General features: G+C 38.1%; 1 protein-coding gene and 1 long non-coding RNA gene across 6 annotated transcripts in view; one reads left to right on the top strand and one right to left on the bottom strand.

Annotated features, from left to right (window-relative positions):
* The window catches only part of CNTN3 (contactin 3), a 327,880-nt gene that overhangs the window by 127,153 nt on the left and 173,247 nt on the right, over positions 1–27,480 (bottom strand). For all 5 annotated transcript variants that reach the window (XM_072785362.1, XM_072785364.1, XM_072785360.1 and 2 more), the window contains one exon: positions 18,219–18,314. In XM_072785362.1, the coding sequence (XP_072641463.1) occupies positions 18,219–18,314 (96 nt within the window). The remainder of the gene's footprint in view (positions 1–18,218; positions 18,315–27,480) is intronic.
* LOC140609960 (uncharacterized) lies at positions 916–13,339 on the top strand. The gene is made up of 4 exons (XR_012011731.1): positions 916–1,116; positions 2,572–2,676; positions 8,978–9,143; positions 10,945–13,339. It is a non-coding gene; the product is annotated as an uncharacterized lncRNA (long non-coding RNA).

The raw sequence follows: 27,480 nt of genomic DNA, 5'->3' as shown, positions 1-27,480 counted from the left end.
GTTATGGTGTATCTCGAAAACTATCCAAAGACATAAAAGAAAAATAAAAGTTCTTGTGCTAAATAAACAGCACATTCTCAGACCGAAAGACTTCCAGAGTGATGTGGCCAAACTGAAAAGGTCCTTCATGTCTCCCTTGCAAGTGAACACTGAACTCTGCTTAGAGTTGTAGCATTACACTGGAATTTGTTATATTTTTCCATGTACTGCTCAAGATAAAGCAAAGTGAAACTTAAGAGAAATGATGAACTAAACCTACTCTGTGGGTTGTAGAAGAATCCTGACTGAGAAAACACGAAGCTGTGAGTAAAATATAGGCATGCCAAATGTTCTAAGCAGAGGACCTAGAATTTTCTGCACCCACAGAAGCTTCTTAAATAGCAAGTCTGGATTATACTGGTAAATAAACACTTGATGGTAAAATATAACACCATACCGCATCCATCCAGAGATATCTCAGTCTGACAAAGTAAATCTTGCTGATGTTTAAAGCAATTAGACTGGTACTCCTATTAGAATAGGAAATATGTGCAGGGGCTGAATACATACCTAATAGGTTCTCCAGTGGTGGTAGTTGTGAGCAACATGGTGAGTCTCTAGTTAACCTTTCTTTGACCTGATATTTTCCAGTTTAGCCAGAATGGCCCAAGCAATCACTGGCTTCCTGCAGTTGGCTTATACCTTGGAGTAGGAACAACAATGATGCTTGAACAAATTCTGCTCCACTGTGGGAGGCAGGAAACTTCAAGATAACGTGCTTCAAAGGAAATTAATTTCCCACTGGTCTTGCAACTTTGTGTTCTATAAATCCCTGGTTTTAAGACTAGGAATATTTCTGATGTGCTTTTGAAAATCTGATCTAACTAGTGTTTAAGAAAAGGAAAACAAAATGCTCCAGAACACAATGTTGTAGGCCTTTAATAAAAGGTTTGCACTGAGCAAATCTTATCCCTGGATTATCTCCCTAGTAGAGTAACCGTGGTTGGTTTTTAAAAGGTATCACAGAAATAAGAAAAGCACGGAAAGGGTATGCTCAGGAGGCAATGCAGGTTTTAATTCTTTCAACTGCACTTGGATTTGGAAGTTGTTCCTGTCCTTGGAGGGGACTCGACTGAGGTAGGAAACTTGCTTGCAATTTGAATCTCTCTTGATGATTTCCAAACTGGGCCAGATTTCTGGAGCCACTCTTAAATATATGTACCTACCCTGCAAATCCTGGTAGACAGCATGCTGCGCCTTTGTAAATCTGCTTGGAATTGTCTGCAGAATAGGACATTCCATTTTTTAAAAAAGATTCATTTATTTATTTTGAGAGAGAGAGAAAGAGAGAACGAGCAGGAGGGGCAAAGGGAGAGGGAGAGAGAGAATCTTAAGCAGACTGCCTGCTGAGCTTGGAACCCAATGTGGGCTCAATCTCATCACCCTGAGATCATGACCTGAGTCAAAATTAAGAGTCAGATGCTTAACTGACTAAGCCACCCAGGCTCCCCATCCTCCATTTTCCATGTGGAATCTTGTATGTAGCTAAAGGATTTCTTTCCCTTCTTCAGTGCACTTGCCCTGCATGGAGACTCTTGCATCATGATTCCAAAACAATTTTCATAAAATTCATCTCTCCTTTTCTTTTTTAATGAAGCCCCTTCATGGTTACAGAGAGACCATTTGAAGGCTGTTTCCCTAAGTTTTATTAAGATTGTAGTAGGACTAAGAGCATAGCTGTTTATACAATTATCAACTCTACAATATTTTTTTCAATTCTGAGTTTAAAGCTTTCAAGTCCTTTCAGCAACACGCCACACAGAGCTTAGAAGAAGTAGTTCTCCATGCCACAAATCGCTCAAGAACTTTGCAGATACATAAGGATGCTATGTTATATCCCCTACCAGGATGTCTTATCACAGTACTAGCAATCAAATTGCTAGTTGTGTCAATTCCTGTTAACATTGACTCAAGGCATCTATCCCTAATCCTATGCCTAAGGCAGTGGAGTTCACAAATATAACAAAAAAATATACATAGGTACTATTCTTTGGGGAGAACATTATTACACTTTGGTTCTAAATTTTCTCTACATAGTACCTCCAACTGAAATCCCCAGGCTGTCTGTTTAATGCTTGCTTCCTTTGACTAGGAAGTCAATTCTTGGCTTGTTTTGAAGTTCGTGCAACTTGGAGATATTTGGATATCCACTGAGTTTTGGATTTCATCTAGTCCTTTTACTTTCTGAAGAATTTCTTCGTTGCATTATGATATTATGACCATAATGACTTAGTTTAGCAAACTAGCATTTATTTCAATTTAATTGAGGATCCTTATTGATGCCTTGTAGGTTGGAATATATACCTCCAATACACTTCACTAACATTTAGAAAGAGGTTATAGATGCATTGATATATCCACTGCCGTATAGGAGATAGAATTTTGGAAAATATTGCTTCTGATCTACTTCACTAATAGAAAGAATAATAACATCTTTAATAATAACACCCTCTGGGTGTTACAGTTCTCCTTATGTGTCCATGTGTTATTCTAATTATCTTTTAACTCTCCTTATTCTCTGGTACTGTGGAGAGAACAACATCCTGTCACTGTATGGCTAAGGACTGGTGAACCTGTCTTTGGCCTGATCTATCGTGATGAATCCAAGACAGAACCACAGCTATGGAAAGCTAGAATGTAAGTAGCTTTTACTGCTTTCTACCACTGTATTAAGAAAACTCATATAGACTTCAGTTTATAACCATGGGAAAAACAAAATATATCATATGAGCATCTGTAAGTGGTTGGCAATATTAAGTATGTGTCAAGAATTAACATTTCATGTTTATACCAGATGTCAGGTATACTGCTCTCTCTCTGAGCTGTCAAAAAGCATAATACAGAGAGAAAAGGTCAAAGAATCCTAAGGGATGCTAGTGGTGCTTAAAGGTTATAATGATTGAAAAAGATTGCTCTAAGTCTACATATATCACCACTTCAGATGTCATTTCATATCTCAAGTGGAAACAGAATGGGCCTTCTTAAGAGATTTCTAGAATACAATATGATTTGGCAGTAATGATGAAAACACACTTTGGCTACTGTAAGCCAGTCAGAACAGGTCCCTTTATTTGAAGATCAATGATTATGGATGATTGATGGACTAGTTTCCCCACCAGAAAACACCGGCCTGTTGTTATTACTAACACAGATGTAATGTGAGCCACACATAATTAATTGAATTTACAGAATGCCAGAAGTACATTAACTACTCAAAGCATCCTTTAATTTTCTCCCCCAATTTTCATAATGATATAATGAACAAACCACCCTCTAACATATCAAGTATTCTACAGTCAAAATAAAAAGGAATGAATTCAGGCAACTGACTCCACTTGTTCACTGATAAAAGATATATTCTCTCTCTATCCTTCTCTCCCTCTTTCTTATCTCCTTCTGTCTCCCTCTCTTACACTTTTCCTTCTTTTTTAAAATAGTTTGTCAACTCAGAATCCTGCCTTTAAAGAATATTCATATGGAACTATATATTTAAAATAAGTAGAAACAGAAATGCTCTGCTCTTTATGAAGAGGAAGTTAGAGGTCTGTACATTGAGCTGTCCCCCCTTTTTAAAAGATTTTATTTATTTATTCATGAGACACAGAGAGAGGCAGAGACATAGGCAGAGGGAGAAGCAGGCTCCATGCAGGGAGCCTGATGCGAGACTTGATCCCAGGACCCCAGGATCATGACCTGAGCCAAAGGCAGACTCTCAACCACTGAGCCACCCAGATGTCCTGAGCTGTCCCCTCCAGTACTTTCACAAACCCTCAGAGCACTTGGCAGAAGACATTTTGAAAATTACTGGTGTGCACATTCTTCAAGCTAGGTGAGCATCTCCTGAAGTGTGCTCCTCAGAACATCTGGTCCTGCAAGATGCTTCGTAAACAAAGGGTTCTCTTGTCAGGTAAATTCAGGAAAAGCTGCATGCTAGTCCTCTTGGATAGGGAGACTTAATGCTATACTCTTACAAGCTCTGAGAAAAAAACAATGTTTTCTTTTGCTTTCCTCAATATTTTTAAATTTGGGAGTTTAAATTAATATTTTGAAATTAGTATTTTAAAAATACCAGTTTTTTTCAAACTGCCTCACATTTGTACATGATAGTTATTACTGTTCCATAAAAACACAGTGTGAAAAATGTCACACAAATAGTCTCTGAGTATAACATATATTGATAAAATACAAGACCACAAAAGGAAATAGTCTATGGAGGGAACACAGAATTTACCTTTAACAATCATATTTAATGTATCAATTCATTAATCAGATGGTTATGTCAGGGCGCAGTGCATAAAAAATTCCTTATCTGTGGAAGTTGATCATTACCAGGCAGTACGGGTAATATGTGACATGTTGTATAGAAATCAGACGGGAAATTAAAAGAAGTAACAGGAATGAGTTGCAAAATGCATAAAACTTAACCAATACAATAATATCACGAGCAGCATTATGTTAGAAAAATGAGAAAAAATTCTCATTTTTACATAAATTCCTAGATTTATGTAAAAATTTACTTCAGGAACAACAATTTACTTATAGCAATAAGAGAATAAGTAATTATGTTTTTGCTGAGTTACTATATTTACTCTTGGGAACATCATGCTTCTTCAGGGGAACTGGCCTTTGCTGACATCTGACATTGATCCTCCAAAATCACCTTTTGCCAGATTAAAATCAATTTCAGTCTCAAGCATTACACAATTTGTACTTATGCGTAATAAAATCACACATTAGATCCCTACCACTCTATGGTACTTCGTTGACTAGTTTAGCCCCACTTTGGGAGCATAAAACATTTGCTAAGAAAAGTAATGATGTAAAATAGAAGGGGAGAACGCTTAATTACTTCAGAAGAAGTATGTAAAATGAATTTAGAGAACTATTTCCAGAAGGAATGAGATGTGACTTACAAATAACCGCAGGTCTCCAGGAACCCATAATTAGCTGTTTTAATTAGCCTTGTTTGGAATTATTTTATGTACTCCTGAATCTCATAAAAGTGAATTTTTAAAGCCTATAAACCATAACCTTAACCCTCTCTCAGACTTGTAGACTCCCATATTGTTGAGTCAATGGGGCTTATTTTTTAGCATTAATCCTATGTCCCTAAGGAAGAGACCTCCATATATGGCCTATAGGCTGAAGGCAGCCTTGAACCATGTATGGTTTAACCCACAATCTTAAAACACTTGAGGAAATTTTGCCAATATAGAGTTTCTACCTTTTTGTGAAAAATCCAAAGATGTACTTTTCTCCATGGCTATAACCAGCTGGAGTTGAGCAGTATTTGAAACCTTTGCATGGTCTGAACGTTTTGGGTGCCACTTTTTTCATCAAGATATATTATTCCTGGGCAGCCCCGTGTCTCAGTGGCTTAGTGCTGCCTTTGGCCCAGGGTGTGATCCTGGAGACCCGGGATCGAGTCCTACGTTGGGCAACCTGCATGGAGCCTGCTCCTCCCTCTGCCTGTGTCTCTGCCTCTCTCTCTGTGTGTATCTCTCATGAATAAATAAATAAAATCGTTTTTTTTAAAGATATATTATTCCTATGTTTTCCTGTTGGTAGAGTGAGGACAACATAAACTATTATATCTAGGTCTAATCAAATGTGGGAAAACTGAAAGTACAACTACAAAAACCAAATAGCTAAAAAAACTAGAGAGCATATAATTATCTTATTAAAATTATTTGTTGCTTATTTCTGTGATAAGATAGTTTCTTTCTCTTTTGTTTTTTTGAATTATTTTATTTTATTTATTCATTCATGGTGACAACTATAATCCGCAAATGGAAAATATATGTGACAAAAACCTAAACGAACTAAAAAAAAAAACTCTGTATTTTCTATGGTTAAAAATACAAATAAAGTAAATGATGTTAAAAGATTTAACTTGTAAGTAGAAAAAAGTTCAAGACTTAAAACCCAACCCTGCTCATTCATTTGCATCACTTGGCTGGCTCCTGCAGAATATGGAAAGGTGAATACTGTGGCATTTCTGTGAATTTAAGAACTGAATCTTACTGAAAACTTTGCACATGACTCATTTCACAATTTCTTGGAGTTAAATCCTGGTATCATTTTAAAGTCCAACTTGCTATATTTAATGGGGGAAATCCAGTTTTTAAATAAGAGTGAGGCCAAAGAGAGAAAGTGATCAACTTTGAAATTCCCTCCCTACAAGTTCTGGGTTTTACACTAGACAGATACACCCCCTTGAGATGAAACACACACACACGTACATAATAACAACGAACAGATCCAAACTACTCAGGAGTGAGATGCCAAACAGTGCCTATGAAGACCCCAAGGTTAAGCAATCTTTACCAATTACCAGTAGCTCATTTCATGTGACCATCAACATACACAGTTGACTGTGGGTGCCTACCAACAGTTCAACATTTGGGAAAGTGGGTGAAAGCCAGGGAATAGTCAGTTATATACAGCATACCAACAACCATGCTCTCTAAGGCAGCTAATGTTAATGAAGAAAACATTCAGCTGATAGAGAAACTGCCTAGCTTATAAATAAGTGAACATCAATGTTTTATATAAGCCAAGAATTCCATTTCCCTTTCAGAGTCTAAATTGTCCTTATTAATAAAATTCAGCCACTGAAATATTGAATGCTCACAATTTCTTCATCATAAATGACATTCTTCCATTCCCTGATAGATTTCCTTAAAACATTTAAATTTGTATGACTTGATGATAGTATGTTTCAAAGTGTTGCTCAAAGACCATCTGAATCAAAAATCCCTTGAGTCATTTATAAGAGTACAGATTCCCAAAAAGACCTCACACTACTGAGTCAGAATCTCAGAGTGGGATCATGGAATGAACATTTTAAACAAACTCTCCAAATAAAACTTCTCACATAGCCACCAGAGTTCACAAACAAACCCTAAGTCATGTGACTGTATTTTATGCCTCAGTTCTCATGCGCTTATATTCAAAACACAGATCTAAATATGGCAGAGACAAGCTAGCCATACTTTCAACTTGTTCTCATTTCTTCCTTGGCACAGACTGGGCCACATATTCTCATCTCCCTCCTTTGCTCTCAGTGTGACCATATGGTTGGAGATGAGGCAATGGAATGTTCACAACTTGGGGCACCTGGGTGGCTCAGTGGGTTGAGCATCCAACTCTTGATTTCAACTCAAGTCATAGGATCATACCCCATGTCAGGCTCTGCATTTAGCACGTTATCTCCTTCAGATTCTCTCTCCCACTCCCTTGGCCCCTCCCCTAACTTGTGCTTGCTTTCTCTCTCTCTCTCTCTTTCCCCTCTCTAAAGAAATAAAATCTTAAAAAAAAAAATACAAAACAAAGACTGTGCGCACAGGTAATGTATGACATCTAGATCTATTCTATAAAAACCACCCATGTGGCTTCTTTCACCCTTTTCTTTCTGCCAGCTTAAGGGAGACAGAGGCAATGACCATGGATTTTAGATTAATGGGCACAAATGGATGGAGTCAGAGAGCTTGAATTGGACCTTATCTGAATGAGAAACCCAGTTTGATTTCAGCTAATATATTTTCAGGTTTGTTACCACAGCCCTTGGAATCTTAATTAAAACACTAAGTCCATCTAAATGCATTTTCATGGCAAAGCAACCAATGTTTAGCTTTCCCTCTTACCAGTGTACAGATTATTTCTTAGGTTTTCCCTAGTGCTGATGTGGTTTGTTTTCTTTGTTTGTTTTTAATGACAAAAATCACCAACTAATGATCATCCTCAATTTCTGCTTAGAATGTCAGGAAAACAAAGCCTTTATACATCCTTGATGAGCACTAAATTAACAATGTTATTTTTACTTAAAGCAGAAAGCATCAGTCAGAGCGCTGCAATTTTTAAATAAGATCTTGTTGAGGCACTACCACTGTGACAGTGGACCTAAACTTCCAGTTTATGCATGTAATTTTTCCTAATGGGCTTAAGGCTCCTTCTGACTTCTGTCTGTGGGTGGACAGAATCAGAGCAAGGAAAACTCTGCAGTCTTTAGAACAGGGAGAAATGATTTTCTCATTCTACTGAGAAGAAGACGACCATTAAGGGGATCTGAGAATGAAGTGGAAGGGAAAAGTATGAGGCCATGGGGCAGTGATAACTATATACGGAATGGGGCACCTTGGTGGCTCAGTTGGCTAAGTGTTTGACTCTTGATTTCAGCTCAGGTCATGATCTCAGGGTTGTGGGATTGAGAGCTCCATGTGACTCCATGCTCACTGGGGAGTCTGCTTGAGATTCTCTCTACTTCTCCCTCTGCCCCTTCCCCTCCTTGCACACTTGTGTGCTCTCTCTTTCACTCTAAAACAAATAAGTAACTCTATAAAATGTGTGTGTGTGTGTGTAATGGTCAGTGGCACCCCTGAGATGTTGGGGAAACTGACTCAGAGATTGCAAATATAAGTAGCAATGAATACAGATTCTTCAAATTGTCATCTATGACCCTGCCTCCTTCCAGGGCCATTTGTGATATGTTCACTGCTTACGTCAATCATAAAAGGATGCTGGAACTGCCCAAGGACACTTGTTGAAACATGTAGCTTCTTTCTTTACTTTTTATATTCAATTTCTTATTAACCTTGCATCAGTTTCATCACCCTATCTTCAGATTAGTTTAGCCTTAATAGTAATGCCCTTTGAATGAGGTATGAGCCTTTAATTATAAGAAACAGAAGACCACTACAGTCAATTTAAATAATAAAGAGAATGCAATACACACACACATATGTGTGTATATATATACATATACATACATATATATATATATATATATATATATATGTATGTATGTATATCTCCCTGTATACTAAGCCTGGTGCATGGCACCCAAGGGCAAAAAAGCAGCTGCCAAGGAGGGAAGGGAGGAGAGCCTGTGGGTAAGCAGTCTTTTTTTTTTTAAGATTTATTTATTTATTTATGATAGACACACACAGAGAGAGAGAGAGAGAGAGAGAGAGGCAGACACATAGGCAGATGGAGAAGCAGGCTCCATGCTGGGAGCCCGACGTGGGACCCGATCCAGGGACTCCGGGATCACGCCCTGGGCCAAAGGCAGGCGCCAAACCGCTGAGCCACCCAGGGATCCCCAGGTAAGCAGTCTTTAGTCTTTACTCTCTGTCCCTGGTCTCTTAATCCATGGCAGGGCTGCATCTCTGCTCCATGTACATCACCTTTCTTGGCTGCCTGGTCTACATAATAGTCTGTCTCAAATTCCAAAATTCAGAATTCTTTCCAGTCGCGTCAAATACCAAATTTCCAGAACAGAGCATCTGATTGGCCCAGCTTGTTTCAGGTGTCCTTCTCTGGACCAATCAGCCAAGGCCAGCTGGAACATGCTGCATGGAAGTTCAGCCCATGGAGGCCATGGGATGGGGGGTGGTAAGTCCCTGGGGACAGGCAGTCACTGATGCTTGTACAGAATAAGCATCTCAAAGCCATCTCCACTCCTCTATTTCTAAGTATCACTGTATTGTTAAACAAAAAAGTTAAGTCTTCCATCCGCAACCACAAATCTATGGGAAACCCAAACATTTTCTAGAACCGTGTTTTCCAGAGTGGGGTACAAATATTCCAAGCAAGAAAATCCTCTGGAGTAAAGGGAAAAAGTACAATAAACTTTCTTTATAGATTTACTTTTATTTAGATATTTTAAATTTTTATATTTTTCCTTATAGTAAAAATACTAGGGCTATAGCATATTTTTTTTTGTCTAATAAATAAGTTACACATTTCAAACAAGTCACATGTACTTAAATCCTCACAACCACCCTATAAGGATAAGTTCTATGATTATTCCCTGTTTAGAGATATGAAACAGATTCAGAGGTTAGGCATTATGCCCAAAGTTTGTAGTTATGTCAGAGTTAGAACTAGAACTCAAGCAACCTACTTCCAAAATGCCCAGCTTGTACCTACTATTCCTCCTAAGTATGTCTGAGAGACAGACAGAGAGACAGAGAGAGACAGAGAGAGTAGGGTGGTGGTACCTATAGACATTTTAATTATAAATTTTCATATATCAGGAAATTCTGAAGAACACCATACTAGAAGGCACATAATATATAAATTAAAAAACTGGAGCCTATAATTTTTGTGAACATAGGGAAATCTTCCTTCAAAAATCAAGAGATTTAGGTCTGAAGCCTAAATCTACTATTGTGTGGCTTTCAACAAATTATCTAACTGCTCTGAGGTCCAGCTTGTCAATATACCCTTCCTTGATGTTATGAACAATAAACACAATATCTGGTTGAATAATGATAACTACTGCTGTTTTTTAGGGCTAACCAGTCACCAGCAAAACCACCTTTCTACTTCTTGTGGGACCATAAGCCTCTGAGGACAAGGGGATTCCTATTCATCTTTCTTTTTTTTTTTTTTTAAGATTTTATTTATTTATTCATGAAAGATACAGAGAGAGAGGCAGAGACACAGGCAAAGGGAGAAGCAGGCTCCATGCAGGGAGCCTGACATGGGACTCAATCCCAGGTCTCCAGGATCAGGCCCTGGGCTGAAGGTGGCCCTAAACTGCTGAGCCACCTGGGCTGCTCCCTATTCATCTTTCTATTTCTTACCCACTTTCAGGGTTTTTCACTGGGGAGAGGTTTGGGGTGAGGTTCAACAAATACTGATTTGAATACATTATCAACAATATTCTGTTTTCTTCTACTTAATACTAAGATTATTCATGTAAAAGGTGGTATTTATTGTAGTAAAATCGCATTATAAGACATCAAACATTTTCTATACATCAGCATATACTTGGTGGATATATGATCAAATCAATGGATGATTAAAATGGATGGATGGATGGATGGATGGATGGATGGATGGATGGATGGAGAAAAGCAAGGAAATAGGCAGACTCAAATGAATATTTCTAATTCACAGATTCCACATCCAAATACTTCAGAGTAACTATGGATTTTTCATCTTCATTTCCAATCACAAAATGGATGTTCAGCAATTAAGACTGTTCACTACAACAGATATTTCCTTTAGAGATCAAAATATTTTGCTTTACCCATACAATAGCAGCTGAGGTTTGTGTGTCAGTTGACTTAGAACATATTTGTCTGAATGCTACTATGATTTGTTAATATTTTGGACTCCTGTAAATGTCAATAGTCACATCAGAATGGAAGTAGATTAAAAAAAAAAGTTTTGCAATTGTGATATATTATTCATTTAGTCTACCAACGGATTCTCTAACTTCTTGCCATGACATATTAACCTAATCTTGTCCACTTCCTTCTCCCCAGTTAGAAGCAATAAAATCAGGGTGATAGATGCTTATTCCTCAGCAACCCATCAGTCATCTGCTGTATCTTGATTGCACAAGTTGTGATGGCATTAATGCCTGCTAAGATGCAACTTTTTCAGCTCTAGGTAAGGGGAAACCATTGGGTTCTCAGAGAAACATTTCACACAGTGATCAATGATTGCAAATGTGATGGAAGCCAAAAAGCCCATCAACGTATTATGTATTCTTTACCTTAAAGTTTTGTAAGACACTTGTTTTAAGTTTGATGAAATTATAAGCATAGACAGTAGGAAAGTGTTGTTCAAGGAAAACGAGTGTTTAAGAAAAAATAGTGTTAAATTCACAGATTATTTGTGGAAATTATTGTTTTGAGATAATCCCATCAAAAAGTACTTCACAGTGTATTGAAACCTTAATGAAGGTCTAGCAATTGGACACATCTTTCCAGAAAATTCCTCTTGGTACCTTTTCTTCAGGCTTGTCCCATCTAAGCTACCTGAGATGACTTTTATTTTTCAGTCTTGAAGAAAGAATAAAAAAAACTCAACAACCAAAGATGTTGATACAGAGGGTGTAAATCCCATGCCATCTGGTTATGTTGCTAACAGTTCTCACCTCTGTCACACCAGGATTTACAAAGCAATTTTTAGCATAAAGCTACTTCAGCCTTCACTACCTGCTGTTTGGCATCTCACATTGTCCTCTGAACATCCCAAAGGCTATGTTTTTATAAGTGGATGGGTGTCCAGGGCTGTCATTTCAAGAAGAGCATGCACACAGCTCAGACACAGAAATCTGGATCAGAGAACAAACATGTCAAAAACCTACAACCTAATTCTTTACTCAGAATCAATTTCATCAGCCATCTTTGGACAAAAACCAACTCTTTATTAACATGTGTGTATGCAATAACGTGACCACCCTATGAATTCCTGTCTAATATTTATCATGAAGTACCCATGAACTAGTCTTGTAACCTTATGTATAATAGGGTAATTTTTCTGGTGGATTTGAATTTCTAATGATTTTATAGTGATGCCAACAACTGCACAGTAATTACACTAATTCCCAGCTTTTCACACTGTTGGTAACTAGATTAATAATTAAGCTATTGATAATCCATGTCCAGGCTCCTATTTCTGACTTGTCAATTCCTAGTTTTCCTACTATTTCTAAGAGGATGCTAATTCTTCTTGCTTCAGATTGTTCTACAGAGAAGCCAACAGACATAAGTGACAAAAAAAAAAAAGTCACAGAATGAGTGGAAGATAAGACCCTTCTCAAACGTCAGTGACCTGTGTTGCTTAGGAGTTGTAGGGATTCCTAAGAGAAATTCCTAATTGTCGCCTACCATGAGACAATTTTTTCCTTCTTATTGGCATCAAATAAATGGTGGCTGCTCTTAAGCAAAGCAGCCCCGGGTTGCTGCCGCTTTCTTATACATTATCTACATAAGTGAATTAAGGGAGTATAAATAATATAATGCAGTTTCCATACTTCAGTACCTTTATTTTGGCTCTTAACATGTATAATTCCCTAATCTATTTTTAGGAGAATATTTCTGATTTTTATCCCAAATGAACAAAGGAAAGTAAACACTTTATTTACAAGAGAAGAGATTTTAACACAATTTTACTATGGGCCTATAGTAGAAGAAATAAAAGCCAGAAAATTAAGGAAAAAAGGGTAAAAAAGGCTATTGCAATCTTCAATAAAGAGCTGTGAAGTGGCTCTTATAGATCACAGTATGGCTCCAGGAAAAACACAACCAAAACCCAAATAGAACACCTTTGGTATGAGTCCCAACTCCATACCCTCCAAATCACCAAATAAGGGATGTCTTTCTAGTACAGGACACTTTAGAATCCTGAAGTGTCCTCCCTCCAAGAAGGCAGAAATCAGTGTGAGAAAAATAAAGCTGTTTGGGGGCACACTGCACCAATGGATGATTAAAAAATGCATGGCATACTGTAACTGATGTGTCTTTGTGCCTTGATGTTTCATCTTATTGTGATTAAAATAGTAAAAGCATTATCTCATGCAGTATTTGAGACATGCATTCTCAGAGGGGTTTTACAGAAACATCCACCCAACTGAGAGTTCCCATCAACAGTTAAGGTACTTCAAGTCATATAATTCCAAAATCTGAAGAGTCTATTTCTGGTGGGGTTCTCTGTGAATTCTTAGATTGAAACTAATGTCAAATTCAAGGTTATGTTGCCTCTCACATAACACCTGGGAGGTTAAAAGTCATGAGATAAAACCATGATTCTTTCTATGCTTGGGACTCTGGCACCTTCATTTCAAGGGCAACATTAAATGGGCAGTTCTCTTTGCCCTAGGACTTAGGAAAACAAAAGAAAGACAAGAGTTTTAGGAGACATTAAATATATATAAATCTGTTGGAGACCGGGAAGGCCATCAAAGATGGGAATAAATCTGAGTGGAGAGCATATTGAGAAAGGCTAGTTAGGAGGAATGGAAGAAAAAAAAAGTGATGTCCTCAGTGGGGAGGTAATATTTTGGTTCTGAAGTTACAAATATATTCCAGTGTCTAGGCCAAGAAACTGGCTAGGGAAAAAGGAAGGAGTGAGAGCAGAAGTAGGTAACGGGAAATCATTAGGGACTCCACCTAATGGCTAGGGTATTGCTATTCAGAGTGTGGCCCATGGGCCTGCAGCAGCAGCTTCAGGAGAGAGCTTATTGAAAATACAGCATCTCAGGCTCCAACCCAGACCCAGTGATTCAGAATCTGCATTTTAGCAGGTCCCCAGTTGATTCATTTGCCATCAAACTCTCAGAAGCACTGGACTAGCATATACCTGAGTTGGGTATTTGGTTGAACTCCAGGGAGATTTCTGCTCAAGGGGACTTTGGGCATTGTTGATCTGTTGTGTTTCCATAAACAATGGCCTTGAACACTAAAACAAAACCACTAACTCTGCTGCATCTAAATTTGAAATGTCAGAAGCCCTTGGCTTAGGACCGTGACACTTTCATTAAGGACTCTGTGCCTTTGTACCATGATTACTTAGAGAATGCCACCTGGGGTCTGCTTAGGATTTGCCATAACAGAAAGAGCCCTAGCCAAGAGTCAGGCACTGAGGGTCTAATTCTACTTCTTCAGAGTTCTAAGATTTTAGGAATACCATTTCCCCTCTGAGCCACATTTTGTGAATTTCCAAACTGTAGCACTAAAAAACTGCTAGGAGGCTCAGTGCTGATGTTTACTTTCCAGCCTTCTGCCTCATCTGTCATTGCTCAGCAAGAACTTTGGGCTCAAGGCATTTAGGTTTTGGCTAGGTAAGAGCTGAGCCTCTTGGCATCTCCAGAACTGAAGCATCCCCTACTCTTTGACCGTCCCTCAAACAGTTCCTCTCCATGCTTTCAATCAAAACAATTTCCTAACAAAGGATTTCCATGAGAAGCCAGCACACTGTTTAGCACCTAAGTAGGACTCCATAAATAAAGGAGACTAGGACTGTGATGATGATTTTTACTATTAAGATTTTGCCATTCTGTGCCTACTCTGTTAGGATATTATTCTGGTAAAAAATATGGTGGATGAATAAAATAGGGTGGTATATTCAGTAATCAGAAAATATCAACATAATTAAACACTTCCAGCCAGTGAGAAGGGACCAAGAAGAAGTGAAGAAAGGGGAAGAAGTGAATGAAGATAATGCAGAATGGTGAAGACAGAAGCAAGTGCACATCTCATAGGGTCACAGGGTGGGCCATGAGTGCCACAGATCACATGTACTGAGAAACCCTGGCATCACAGCTTTAGCTGTGTAGTGATCTGCCTCATACCCTTCATTAGATTAAAACTCCCTAAGTCAATAAGAGACAGGAAGCAGGGTTAATATCAGCTGCTATGACTGGAGTTCACTCTCATCTGTCCGCACCTGCACCTGCCTGGTTGGCACCCAGGGTATATTGGTTGTTAGATGCTGATACCTCTAGAAACAAAGTTTCTAGTGATTTCTCAAAAAGCCTTTATAAAAAAAAAAGCCTTTATAATTGACCAAATCTAAAAAAGGATTTCTTTATTCCTTTCATGAATGTGCTCAATTGTTCAACCAATATTCAGTGACTACTTGTTATCAACCAGCCTTGTGCTGCTTATTAAACGTGTATTAAATTATTTCATGTGTGCTGAAGTCCATTTCCCTTGGACGTTTGGGTGCAGAGCCAACAGTGACTTGGGCTCTGTCTTCAAGGAGTTCACAAGCCAATGTATTAGGGCAGTAGATGTAAATTGTGAATATCTTAGCATTAGATAGACTTGGGTCAATGAGAATCCTGTTTTCAGCATCTAAGTCTGACAGCCTAGCCCTGATCATTTTCCTGCGTGATCTGGCACTGAGGAAGGTAAGCTTTTGTTCAATTCTTTACAGTCCCATACATGGTTTAGCTTCTTCAGTGCTAAAGTTTCTTGCCTTCTTCATCTATAATCCTACTTGACTTCTGCAATCACCTCAACCTATGTGCTCTAAAAATGAGAAGAGGAATATGGGGAGTCACCAAAAGTTCTCCAATTGCATGATATTAGAAGATTCTTTTGGGACATGTTTCATTCAATAGCTTAAGTCAGCTAAAAGGTCCCTCCTTTGTTATCGGCAAATATATCTAATCATAAAAGGACTTAAAGATCACTCAGTCATGTTCTTAAATTAGGCCAACATTTCCAAAACTCACCACAGACAAGATTCTCCAGCAGTTATTTTTATATTTAAAAAAACAAAATGATTTTGATACTTTTATACCACCTGTAGTTTTAGACATTTACTCTTTCTAATGCATTGCTTCCTGCTTTTCCTCATAACTAAGCCCTCTTTGCTTTTAGAAAATACATGTTTCCCACCCCAGTGCTTGTCAGTAGACACAGCTGACCCTGCCCCCCTGCTGTAGGAATAATCTCCTAAAAAAGGTTAATTCAGCTAAAATAATGAAGAGCCACTGAACAGGTTGTCTGGTTTATTAGGATCTCTAGCATTAAGGACCATGAAAGCTTGGAGTTATCAGAGGCCACCTATGACACCATAAGACGTCTACTTCACATGGAATCAACATTGAGGGAAGCAGAGCCAAGAGATATAAGGAAAGTACAACTGTGAAACTGCTTGAACCTGTGGCTCCAACAAAATGGGAGATGAATTCTCAGGGGGCAATCAGAGTTTGGGATAAAATATTTTTATCAATGATAGAAACTTACAAAAGGAAAGAAACAGGTGCTGGACTGGAGGAGAAAGAAGTCTAATTGTGAGATGGTCCAATGAAGCCCTAGATATCCTGGAAGGAAGTTCCAGAAGGACAGCCCATCAGAACTGTTCAGTGTTGAGCACAAAGGGCTGACCCTTTACTCCTGCCCTGATGAGTCACCAGATGTGGGCTGCTACAGACAAGGTGAGACTCTGGGCAACTGGCTCTCTATAGTTGAGGAGACTGGGAGGGAGTTAAGACCTCGAGGCTATCGACTGACCCCACTACCCACAGCGAGGCAGCAAGTCTTTCTGGGTGGTACATATCTGTGACAACCATACAGCTCAACTAGACCACAACTAATCATCCCAGTGATGTGAGCCAGTAAACTCCCTATTTTCTTCAAGCCAGTTTGAGCTCAGTTACTTTTATTTACATTCAAGAAAATCTGTTTTCCTACAAAGTTAAAATTCCTTTGGAACTTCAAGATACCAGAAAATATACGCTACTGAAGTACACTGGGGAGCCCAATATAAACCCATCCCTCAGCATCCTGGCAATCATGTCTGCTAATCAAGCCCTACACTGGCAGTCTCCAGCTGGCTCATACATTTCAAGTGATCAGATAGTGAAGATGGTATATGTTTGTTTTATTGGACTGAGGGTTTTGTTATTAAAACTGACAAGTCACCGGGGGGAAAGGACTATGGTTTGTATGTCACAAAACAAATAAAGCCCATCATATTTTCATTTGAATAAACTTTACTATGATGGGAAGACTTCTCAGCTTCGCCTCTGGTCAGAAAGATCCTCTCTAACCTGTTTATCTCTCAGTATCCTCTCCAGAACAGAATTGTTGGTTTCTCCAAGAACAGTGATTTATACATTAATAATGTCCTCTTTGTTCCCACTAGTGACCAAGCTTGCAGGAGTAAGCATGAGAGCAAAATCAAACCAAGACTCGAGGCTCCTACTGGGGAGCAATGCTTATTAAATTATTTTCATATGTGCTGAAGTTCATTTTCACTTGGGTAGCTATTTTGTTAAGCTTCTGAATTTTTAGCAGTATTTCAATTTATACCAGTGTAGCATAAAATTTGCAATTCCAACACCCCAATGAAAATGATGTGAATGTATATATATATATATACACATATATACGTATCATTTTCATATGTATATCATACATAGAGATCCAATAGCATATATTAATCATCATGTTTGAGTGTGTATATGAGAGAAAAGGGGAGAGAGAGAGAGAGAGAGACAGAGATGGGGGAGAGAAAGAGGCAGGGGAGAGTCAGAGAGAGAGAGAGAGAGAGAAAGAGAGAGAGAGGAAAAGAGAGAGAGTAGGAAACCACATAGATTCCACAAAGACTCTGGTGTCTGTCATGTTCTAAAACTAAGTAACAAATGAAATGGTGTAAGAAGCATGGTTCAGCACCATTAGGTAACTGAAACAAACTTGATCTCATCTGCCTTTACAACACACCTTGTAATAAATTATGTTTATAAACTTCACAGAATGGACTATCTCTTATAGAGTTTCTTATATCCCAACTCAGCGGACAGAATCCAATCCTTGGGTTGTCAATTTTCTTAGGGTAATTTAAGGAAGCAAGACCAACATGTGCTGTTGGTCTTGCACTGATGCTTATTCAAGAAATATAAAAAACTTACAAACAGAAGTTCTCACCTCCAGAGTGTGGCGGCGGGCCACAGAGTAGGACGACACCCTGGCCTTCACGCACAGACACGGTACTTCTCATTTTGGTTTTGAAATTTTCAAGATCTGATTTGAAAACAAAACAAAATGGAATTTCAGAAAGGATAACACAAATTAAAATCTTCACATGGAGACAATCCATTCTTTTGCAGCACAATTTTTAAAAACGTTTCTCAGGAATCTCAAGAGGAAAACATTTGCTTGGAGAAGGAAAATTAAGGATTTTGATTTATTAAGCCTTCTTATAAATTCAGCAATACAATAAAAATATATACCCACTAATCCTGTGGTGCTGTAACAGTGTCAAAAATGGCCTGGGCTGTCCCAAAGGACAAAGCATATTGGAATTAAATAACCGCACTATATGACTTAAAGAAGGAAATGGAATACCTTGAACCAAAAATATATAGAAACCAATATCCACATTTGCCACAGTGATTCATCAAATCATGAAGACGTGTAGCTTTGCCTTTTAATGAAAGTTAGCTATTCATGAATTTCTCTCCCAAAATATTTTATCATAAGTAGCCTAAATGAATTTTATTCCACCTATAAATATTGTTGTTATTCACAAAAAGAATTGAAAACATTCAGGTTCTGGTTATAAATCCTATTTGTCCCATCTTGAAGGGTTACATAGAGGATATGTATCACTAAAAATTACCATCAAGGTAGAATTTAAAGAATAACAGTAAATTAGATCCATCTATTCCTTTATATTTGTAGCTGCGAAAAAAATGCAAATCATTTTTATAATTGCCCAAAGGCTTTTTTTCCCCCCAAGTTTTTATTTTTAATAAAGCAATCAAGAGGGATCCCTGGGTGGCTCAGCAGTTTAGCGCCTGCCTTCCGCCCAGGGTGTGATCCTGGAGACCTGGGATCAAGTCCGACGTCAGGCTCCCTGCATGGAGCCTGCTTCTCCCTCTGCCTATGTCTCTACCTATCTCGGTCTGTCTCTGTATCTCTCATGGATAAATAAATAAAATCTTTTTTAAAAAATTAAGCAATCAAGGTAAATGTGATTTTGGTCAGCTGTGATCATTTCTTAAAGTTGTTTAATCTCTTCCAGTGACAGTCCAGGGCAACAAATTCTGATTCTTATTATCCAGCATAAATTACAGAAAGGATTAAATTCTGTTGGTTCATTTTGAACAAAGCTTAAGCCTTTGGGGAAAAAGGAAGAAAAAAAATCTGTTTCTTTTAACCCAAAACTTGTGAACTCCACAGTTAATATACTCAGTGGTGTCACTTTCTGTATCAGAACAATTGAACTGTCAATTTGTGAAAGAATACACTCATTTCATAGCTTTTAAGGGTTCATATAAATTGCCTATGTGGTGAGGCAGTGTGTGCACTTCAGAACACAACTTGGAAAATTGCAACTTTGCCTTGAAAAATGTAAAAAGCGAAATAATTATCTTCAAACTGATACACAACTACCAACTGTATTCTAAGCACTTAAGTCAGCTTATCAGAGGGAAATAGGAAGGTCTACTTGCTTCATTTTAATTTTACTGAAAAACAGTATTAAATTACTAAGTTATAAGCATGGAATAAATCTATTCAGCAAAACTCATTAGGTATGTCTTTAAAAGAAGAAAAAATGGTGTTTCTGGACTTGTTTTAACAGGCAGTTCCCCTACAAAAACGATATGATAACACAGTATTATATTATCTTAAATGTGTAACTAAAATGCACATAATCAAAACATTAAGGTTCCCGAAGTGTGCCTGAGTTGGAACTGCAAAACCATAGCATCCAAATATTTCTCAACATCTAAACGGGGGAGTACACCATATCAGAACGTAGCCTATATATGGAAAAATAATATCAAATGATGATTTTTGGCAACCAACTATGTGTCATCATTGCTGACTTCTTACTCAATTCTTGTTTTATTCTGTTACATAAATTCACACCATGGAAATGATTCATCACTGATTTTAGCTCAAATATGCAAAAAAAAAAAAAGGATGAAAATGTTCTGTGGGAACTAATAATGTCTCTTCTCTGCTAAAGGTAAAGATCCCTTTTGTTTAAAGCACTAACAGGGCCTGGAACAGATCTGCCCATTGCTCTAGACATTTCATTGATACTGCCTCTAATGCTATACATGGGCAAAGAACATTATTTCTTGGATACCTGTGGCCAGTTTGTGGAGCACAGACACAAGGGAAAGCAAAGAAAAATACCAGTACTGCCTTTAACAGGTTTTCCAGGGCTTTGTTGCTAGTGAATCACTCTGACTACAGTGAATTTTCATTTTCTTTAAAACACAATCCCTTCAATTCTTAATTCATGTTACTCCAAGTGTAGTCTAGCACCACCTGCATCATTATTACCTAGGATTCCCATTACAAATGCAGGTATCTGGGAAATCGCTTAAAACTAGTAAATTAGAATGAGATCTGCATTTTTAACAAGCTCACTAGCTAAAGTCTGTGCACACAAAATGTAACTTTGTGGCTTCCTACTAGGAGGTATCAAGTTCAACCCAGTTTAAGTATTTTAAAACATATCTTTGACTTTTTAGAACATAGGAAAATGCCCATGGGGTATAAAGAATCTTTGAAACATCCATTTAGCAGCAGGGATGAAAAGTGAAGCAGTCACTTATTGAACAAGTATCCACTGAAGACTTTAGCTCACTGCATTCATGTTCTGAAATATAAATCACTGGAACCTTCTTTCAAGGAAAGCTCTATCTGGTTAGAGATGGACTTGACACCAACAGCGAAAACCTTGCTCTTACAGTGGTTAAGTACACAGAGGACAAACACTCAACCTAGAGATGCCTTGAAAAAGCAGCAGTTGGCCAGTCAAATAGAGGATGGTGTGGGTGTTGAGTAGTGGGGTGTGGGGGGGAATTCTGTTCAGACAGAGAGATCAACAAAGTAAAAACACTGATGCATAAGAACACCTGCTTCAAAACATAGAAAGATTTCCTCCCTTTAGAGGGAATACTAAAGACTACAGAGATAAAGGTAGTGTAAGTGTCCAAAAAGTTTTAGATTACTGAAATATCTCCTCGAAGGTTACATGTGTAACCCAAATTCAAGTTAAGGCTATAAAGAATCCATTCTTGGCAAGTACTGTATTAGAACACACTCCTCTTAGGAGTCAAAATAAATATAAACTAAATCCAGAATTTATTAGATAGAAACTTCTCAGAATTTTATTTTTGTCTCCTTTCCAAACTCTGAATTTATTTTGGAACCTCTAATTAGCTGGATTTTAAACACAAACCAACATGATAAAAAAAGTCTACAAAGAAGTACAGTTAACATCATATTTAATGGTGTAGGGCTGAATGCTTTCTCCCTAATATCAGGAATATGAGAAGGATATCTGTTCTTAGGTAACACTCTTAATATTGTACTAAAAGTTCTAACCATGGCAATAATGAAAGAACAAGAAATAAGAAGTATACAATTTGGAGAGGAAGAAACAAACTACTGCTATTTGCAGATGACATGTCTAAATAGAAAATGAGAAGCAATCTATCAAAAACAGAACAAAACCAAAAAGCAACTTCTCAGTATAAATAACTGAGTTAAATAAGATGATACAATTTCTAGACACACTGAACATGCAAAAATCAAAATTAAAATGCAAAACTGATTATAATCATTCCAAAAATTAAAATACTTACCTATAATAAAGCATGCAAAGCATATATATATGCTGAGAATGACAAGATACTGATAGAAAACAATCAAATGTAAGTAAATGGAGAGCTGTACTGTGTTCATGGACTGGAAGACTCAACATAGCATGAACTCTCTGCAAATTGATATGTAGGTTTAATGCAATTAGTATCAAAATTCCAGCACATTTAAAAAACGTGTTCTGCTTTTATTTTTTTGAAAGTACAGGCAAGCTTTTTCCAAATAGTATATGTAAAAGCACAGGCCTTTGAATAGGCCTTAGAAGACCATCTTCACTAAGAAGAATAAAGAGGAAAGAATCACTCAACTCAATATTAAGGCTTATTTTATAGCTACAATGACTAAGACAGTGTGGTACTGGTAAACGGATAGATAAATAGATCCATGGAACAAAATAGCCTAGAAATAGACTCATATAAATATGCTCAATTGATTTTTAAAATTTTTTAAATTTTATTTTAAAAATTTATTTAAATTCAACTAACATACAGTAGATTATCAGTTTCAGAGGTAGAGTTTAGTGATTCATCAGTTGCATATAACATTCAATGCTCATTATATCAAGTGCTCTCCTTAATGCCTGTCACCCAGTTACCTCATCCCTGCACTCACCTCCTGTCCAACAACCCTCATTTTGTTTCCTTTAGTTAAGATTTGTGTGGAATCAGAAGAGACCCCGAATAGCCAGGGGAATTTTAAAAAAGAAAACCATAGCTGGGGGCATCACAATGCCAGATTTCAGGTTGTACTACAAAGCTGTGGTCATCAAGACAGTGTGGTACTGGCACAAAAACAGACACATAGATCAATGGAACAGAATAGAGAACCCAGAAGTGGACCCTCAACTTTATGGTCAACAAATATTCGATAAAGGAGGAAAGACTATCCACTGGAAGAAAGACAGTCTCTTCAAGAAATGGTGCTGGGAAAATTGGACATCCACATGCAGAAGAATGAAACTAGACCACTCTCTTGCACCATACACAAAGATAAACTCAAAATGGATGAAAGATCTAAATGTGAGACAAGATTCCATCAAAATCCTAGAGGAGAACACAGGCAACACCTTTTTGAACTCGGCCACAGTAACTTCTTGCAAGATACATCCACGAAGGCAAAATAAGCAAAAGCAAAAATGAACTATTGGGACTTCATCAAGATAAGAAGCTTTTGCACAGCAAAGGATACAGTCAACAAAACTCAAAGACAACCTACAGAATGGGAGAAGATATTTGCAAATGACATATCAGATAAAGGGCTAGTTTCCAAGATCTATAAAGAACTTCTTAAACTCAACACCAAAGAAACAAACAATCCAATCATGAAATGGGCAAAAGACATGAAGAGAAATCTCACAGAGGAAGACATAGACATGGCCAACATGCACATGAGAAAATGCTCTGCATCACTTGCCATCAGGGAAATACAAATCAAAACCACAATGAGATACCACCTCACACCAGTGAGAATGGGGAAAATTAACAAGGCAGGAAACCACAAATGTTGGAGGGGATGCGGAGAAAAGGGAACCCTCTTACACTGTTGGTGGGAATGTGAACTGGTGCAGCCACTCTGTAAAACTGTGTGGAGGTTCCTCAAAGAGTTAAAAATAGACCTGCCCTACGACCCAGCAATTGCACTGTTGGGGATTTACCACAAAGATACAGATGCAATGAAACGCAAGGACACCTGCACCCTGATGTTTATAGCAGCAATGTCCACAATAGCCAAACTGTGGAAGGAGCCTTGGTGTCCATCGAAAGATGAATGGATAAAGAAGATGTGGTTTATGTATACAATGGAATATTACTCAGCCATTAGAAATGACAAATACCCACCATTTGCTTCAACATGGATGGAACTGGAGGGTATTATGTTGAGTGAAGTAAGTCAATCGGAGAAGGACAAACAGTGTATGTTCTCATTCATTTGGGGAATATAAATAATAGTGAAAGGGAATAGAAGGGAAGGGAGAAGAAATGGGTAGGAAATATCAGAAAGGGAGACAGAACATGAAGACTCCTAACTCTGGGAAACAAACTAGGGGTGGTGGAAGGGGAGGAGGGGGGGGTGGGGGTGAATGGGTGACGGGCACTGAGGGGGGCACTTGACGGAATGAGCACTGGGTGTTATTCTGTATGTTGGCAAATTGAACACCAATAAAAAATAAATTTATTATTTAAAAAAAAGTCTCTTATGGTTTGTCTCCCTCTCTGATTTTGTCTTATTTTTCCCCTCCCTCCTCCTATGGTTCTGTTTTGTTTCTTAAATCTCACATGTGAGTGAAATCATATAACTGTCTTTCTCTGACTGACTTATTTCGCTTAGCATAATACCCTCCAGTTCCATCCACATTGTTGCAGCTAAGATTTCATTTTTATGGCTGAGTACTATTCCAGTGTGTGTGTGTGTATGTGTGCGTGCATGCGCGCGCCACATCTTCTTTATCCATTCTTGTCTATGGAAATCTGGGCTCTGACTTTTTTTTTTTTTTTAAGATTTTATCCATTTACCTGAGAGAGATAGTGTACATGTAAGAGAGCAGGGGTGTGGGTGGGGAGGGGCAGAAGGAGAGGGAGAAGGAAATTTCCCACTGAGCAGAGATCCCGACTCCAGCTTGATTCCAGGGTACCTGGAGTGAAAGGCAGACACTTAAGCAACTGAGCCAACCAGGCATCCAATGCTTAACTGATTTTCAAGTGTCAGAAGCAATGAAATGGAAGGGGAGCCTTTCTTTTACATGGTGCCAGAGCAACTGGACAACCGTGGGGGAAGAAAAAAGACCTAAATCTCACTCATATGTAAAAATTAACTCAAAATGAATCGTTAACTTAAATGTAAAAAAAAGTATAAAACTTTTAGACTTTTAGAGAAATATAAAGGAGAGCGTCCTTGGGATCTAGCACTAGGCAAAGAGCTTTTGATAACAAAATACTTGACAATAAGTATTTGGATTATAAATGGAAGAATAATGAACTGGACTTGATCAAAATTTTAAAAAATTTGCCTTATGGAAACCCAAGTAGAGAATGAAAAGACCAGCTGCAGACTGGAGAAAAGTGTTTGCAAGTCATTTACCTAGTAAATAAATAGTATCTAGAATACGTAATTCCTCTCAAAACTCAAGAATAAAAGCCAAAACTATTCAGTTAGAAAATGGGCAAGCAACCTGAACAGACACTTCCCTAAAGAGGATATACAGATGCCAAAAAGAATGTGAAAAGATGTTCAGCATCATTAGCCATCAGGGAAATATAAAGTAAGTCCCCAATGAGATAGCACAGCACGAATATCCGAATAGCTAAAAATAATAAATGGTGACAGTACTAGACCCTGTGAGGATGTGGAGAAACTGGATCGCTCCTACTTTGCTGGTAGGAATACAAAATGCTACACAGTCCCTCTGGAAACACAGTTTGGCAGCTTCTTATAAAACTAAACACACAAGGACCATATCATATCCATCCAGGAAAATGAAAACATACCTTCACACAAAAAATCTGTACGTGAAAATTCATACAGCTTTATCTGCAATTACCCTGAACTGGAAATAACCCAGATGTGCTGCAATGGGTCAGTAGTTAAGCTAACACTGGTGCATACACATCATGGGGTACCATGCAGCAATAAAAAAAAGTGAGCTACTGATACATCTTACAACTTGCATGGATCTTCAGAGAATTATGGTGGGGGGAAAACAACAAAAACCAAACAATCCAGAAAGGTTGGTTATATGCTGTACGAGTCCCTTCATATAATGTTTTTTAAATTCAAAGAAATTAAAAATAGAGAACAGGTCAGTGTTGCCAGTGTTTAGAAAAGGTGGGAGTGGGGATATGGATGTGGCTGTAAAAGGGTACTGGTGGAGGGATGCCTGGGTGACTCCACGGTTGAGCGTCTGCCTTCAGCCCAGGGTGTGATCCTGGAGTCCTGGGATCGAGTCCCACGTCAGGCTCCCTGCATGGAGCCTGCTTCTCTTTCTGCCTATGTCTCTGCCTCTCTCTCTCTCTCTCTCTCTCTCTCTCTCTCTCTCTCTGTGCGTGTCTCTCATGAATAAATAAAATCTTTAAAAAAAGGGTACTGGTGGGGATACTGACAGTAGTGGTGGACCCACAACCCACATATGGGCTAAAATTATATAGAACTAAATACACACACATATGAATACATGTAAAATTGGGGAAATCTGAATGAAAAACAAAGAAAAGCTCCAGGTCTCCATATTTCCTTTTGTTTACTCTTCTCTACACCACTCACAGTCTGGAATGCTGTGCTCAAATATCCCAAAACTCCAACCAGATCATAGGGGCAGTATCTCTAAGGCTGGCATCAAAGGAAGGTATGGGGCCAGGAAGAAGTACACTCCTTATTCAGACTGCACTCCCTGAGAGAATTCATATCGATCATTCCTGGTGTATCAAATAGTCTGCCTTGATGCCCGTTAATTTCCTGTATTGAGCAGGTTTTTCATGTACTTCCTAAGGACTTTACTTCTAGGTTCATCTGCCCAAGCTGTGGAGAGGAAGCCAAGAGCACAAGAAACCAATGATGCATACACAGAAAAGACTGGGGTGACTCCAAATTCCTGAGCACACTCATGTGCTCAATTTTCAGTCTGATTCCACTTGCTACATATTCCTGGTGCTGGTCTCTCCATGTAGATTAATTCAGGTAATCACCTAGTAAGCAGAATTATGTGAAATGTTACTGAGTATAACTGCAGGGCTGTAGTGAACATCTACCTGGGCATTACTTAAAATCACCCAAAGAATGGCTGTCAATTCTCACTCGAGTCAGTTTGGGAAATGCTGTGTTAAGCCAAATTAAATGAGTTTTTTCATGCAGAATGTCAGAGACCTTAATAGAAAATAGGCACTGATGAGGTCTACTAATGTCGGATGGGTACTAGAATATCCCAAACATATCTGACCAAAGAATTCTGTGTAGAACATTTTATGGGAAATGCTGGCAAAGGCCCTATGTTGAATTAGGTACATATATGTGCAATTGGGTATGCCATAAATATGAAAAAGGATGACGATAAAAGACTGCAAAATATAGCCATTTTCTCCCTAGGAGGGTTAAAATGAAGCATAAAAGTGGCAATATGTCAGAAATTTTAGCCAGCTAACTAAATGGTCCGAAAGCTTAAAAATTTAGAGTTCTGCCTCCAAATACTTTGTGATCATTTGCAATTAGAGCATGAAGAATTATTAAAATGATTGTCACTGAAAATTGTATGTGAACTTTACTACCCGTGTAACACAATTCTACTTGATGCTATGGGGTGAAGTGTTATCTTTTCAATTAAAATGCAAAATATTACTGAGTAGTGATAGTTAAATAAATTGTCAAAGGAACATAGATATAGGCAATGGCAATGTAATAGTCCTCCATGTATAATGCTTTAAATGTCTTTAATGTTTAATATTGAAACACTTAGTGGTTTGTAGTTACCGAATTCAATCATCACCTGAACAGTGTAAATGACAAGACTATCTTTCAAAGAATCGGATAGCTTTTAGTAAAAGAAAGCTGTGCACTCCTCCACAAAAGCTAAGAA

The sequence above is a fragment of the Canis lupus genome, chromosome 19 (genome assembly GCF_048164855.1).
Source record: "Canis lupus baileyi chromosome 19, mCanLup2.hap1, whole genome shotgun sequence".
NCBI classification, from domain to species: Eukaryota; Metazoa; Chordata; class Mammalia; order Carnivora; family Canidae; genus Canis; species Canis lupus.
The sequence above is the reverse complement of the archived record's forward strand: the minus strand, read 5'-3'. Positions and strand labels throughout refer to the sequence as shown.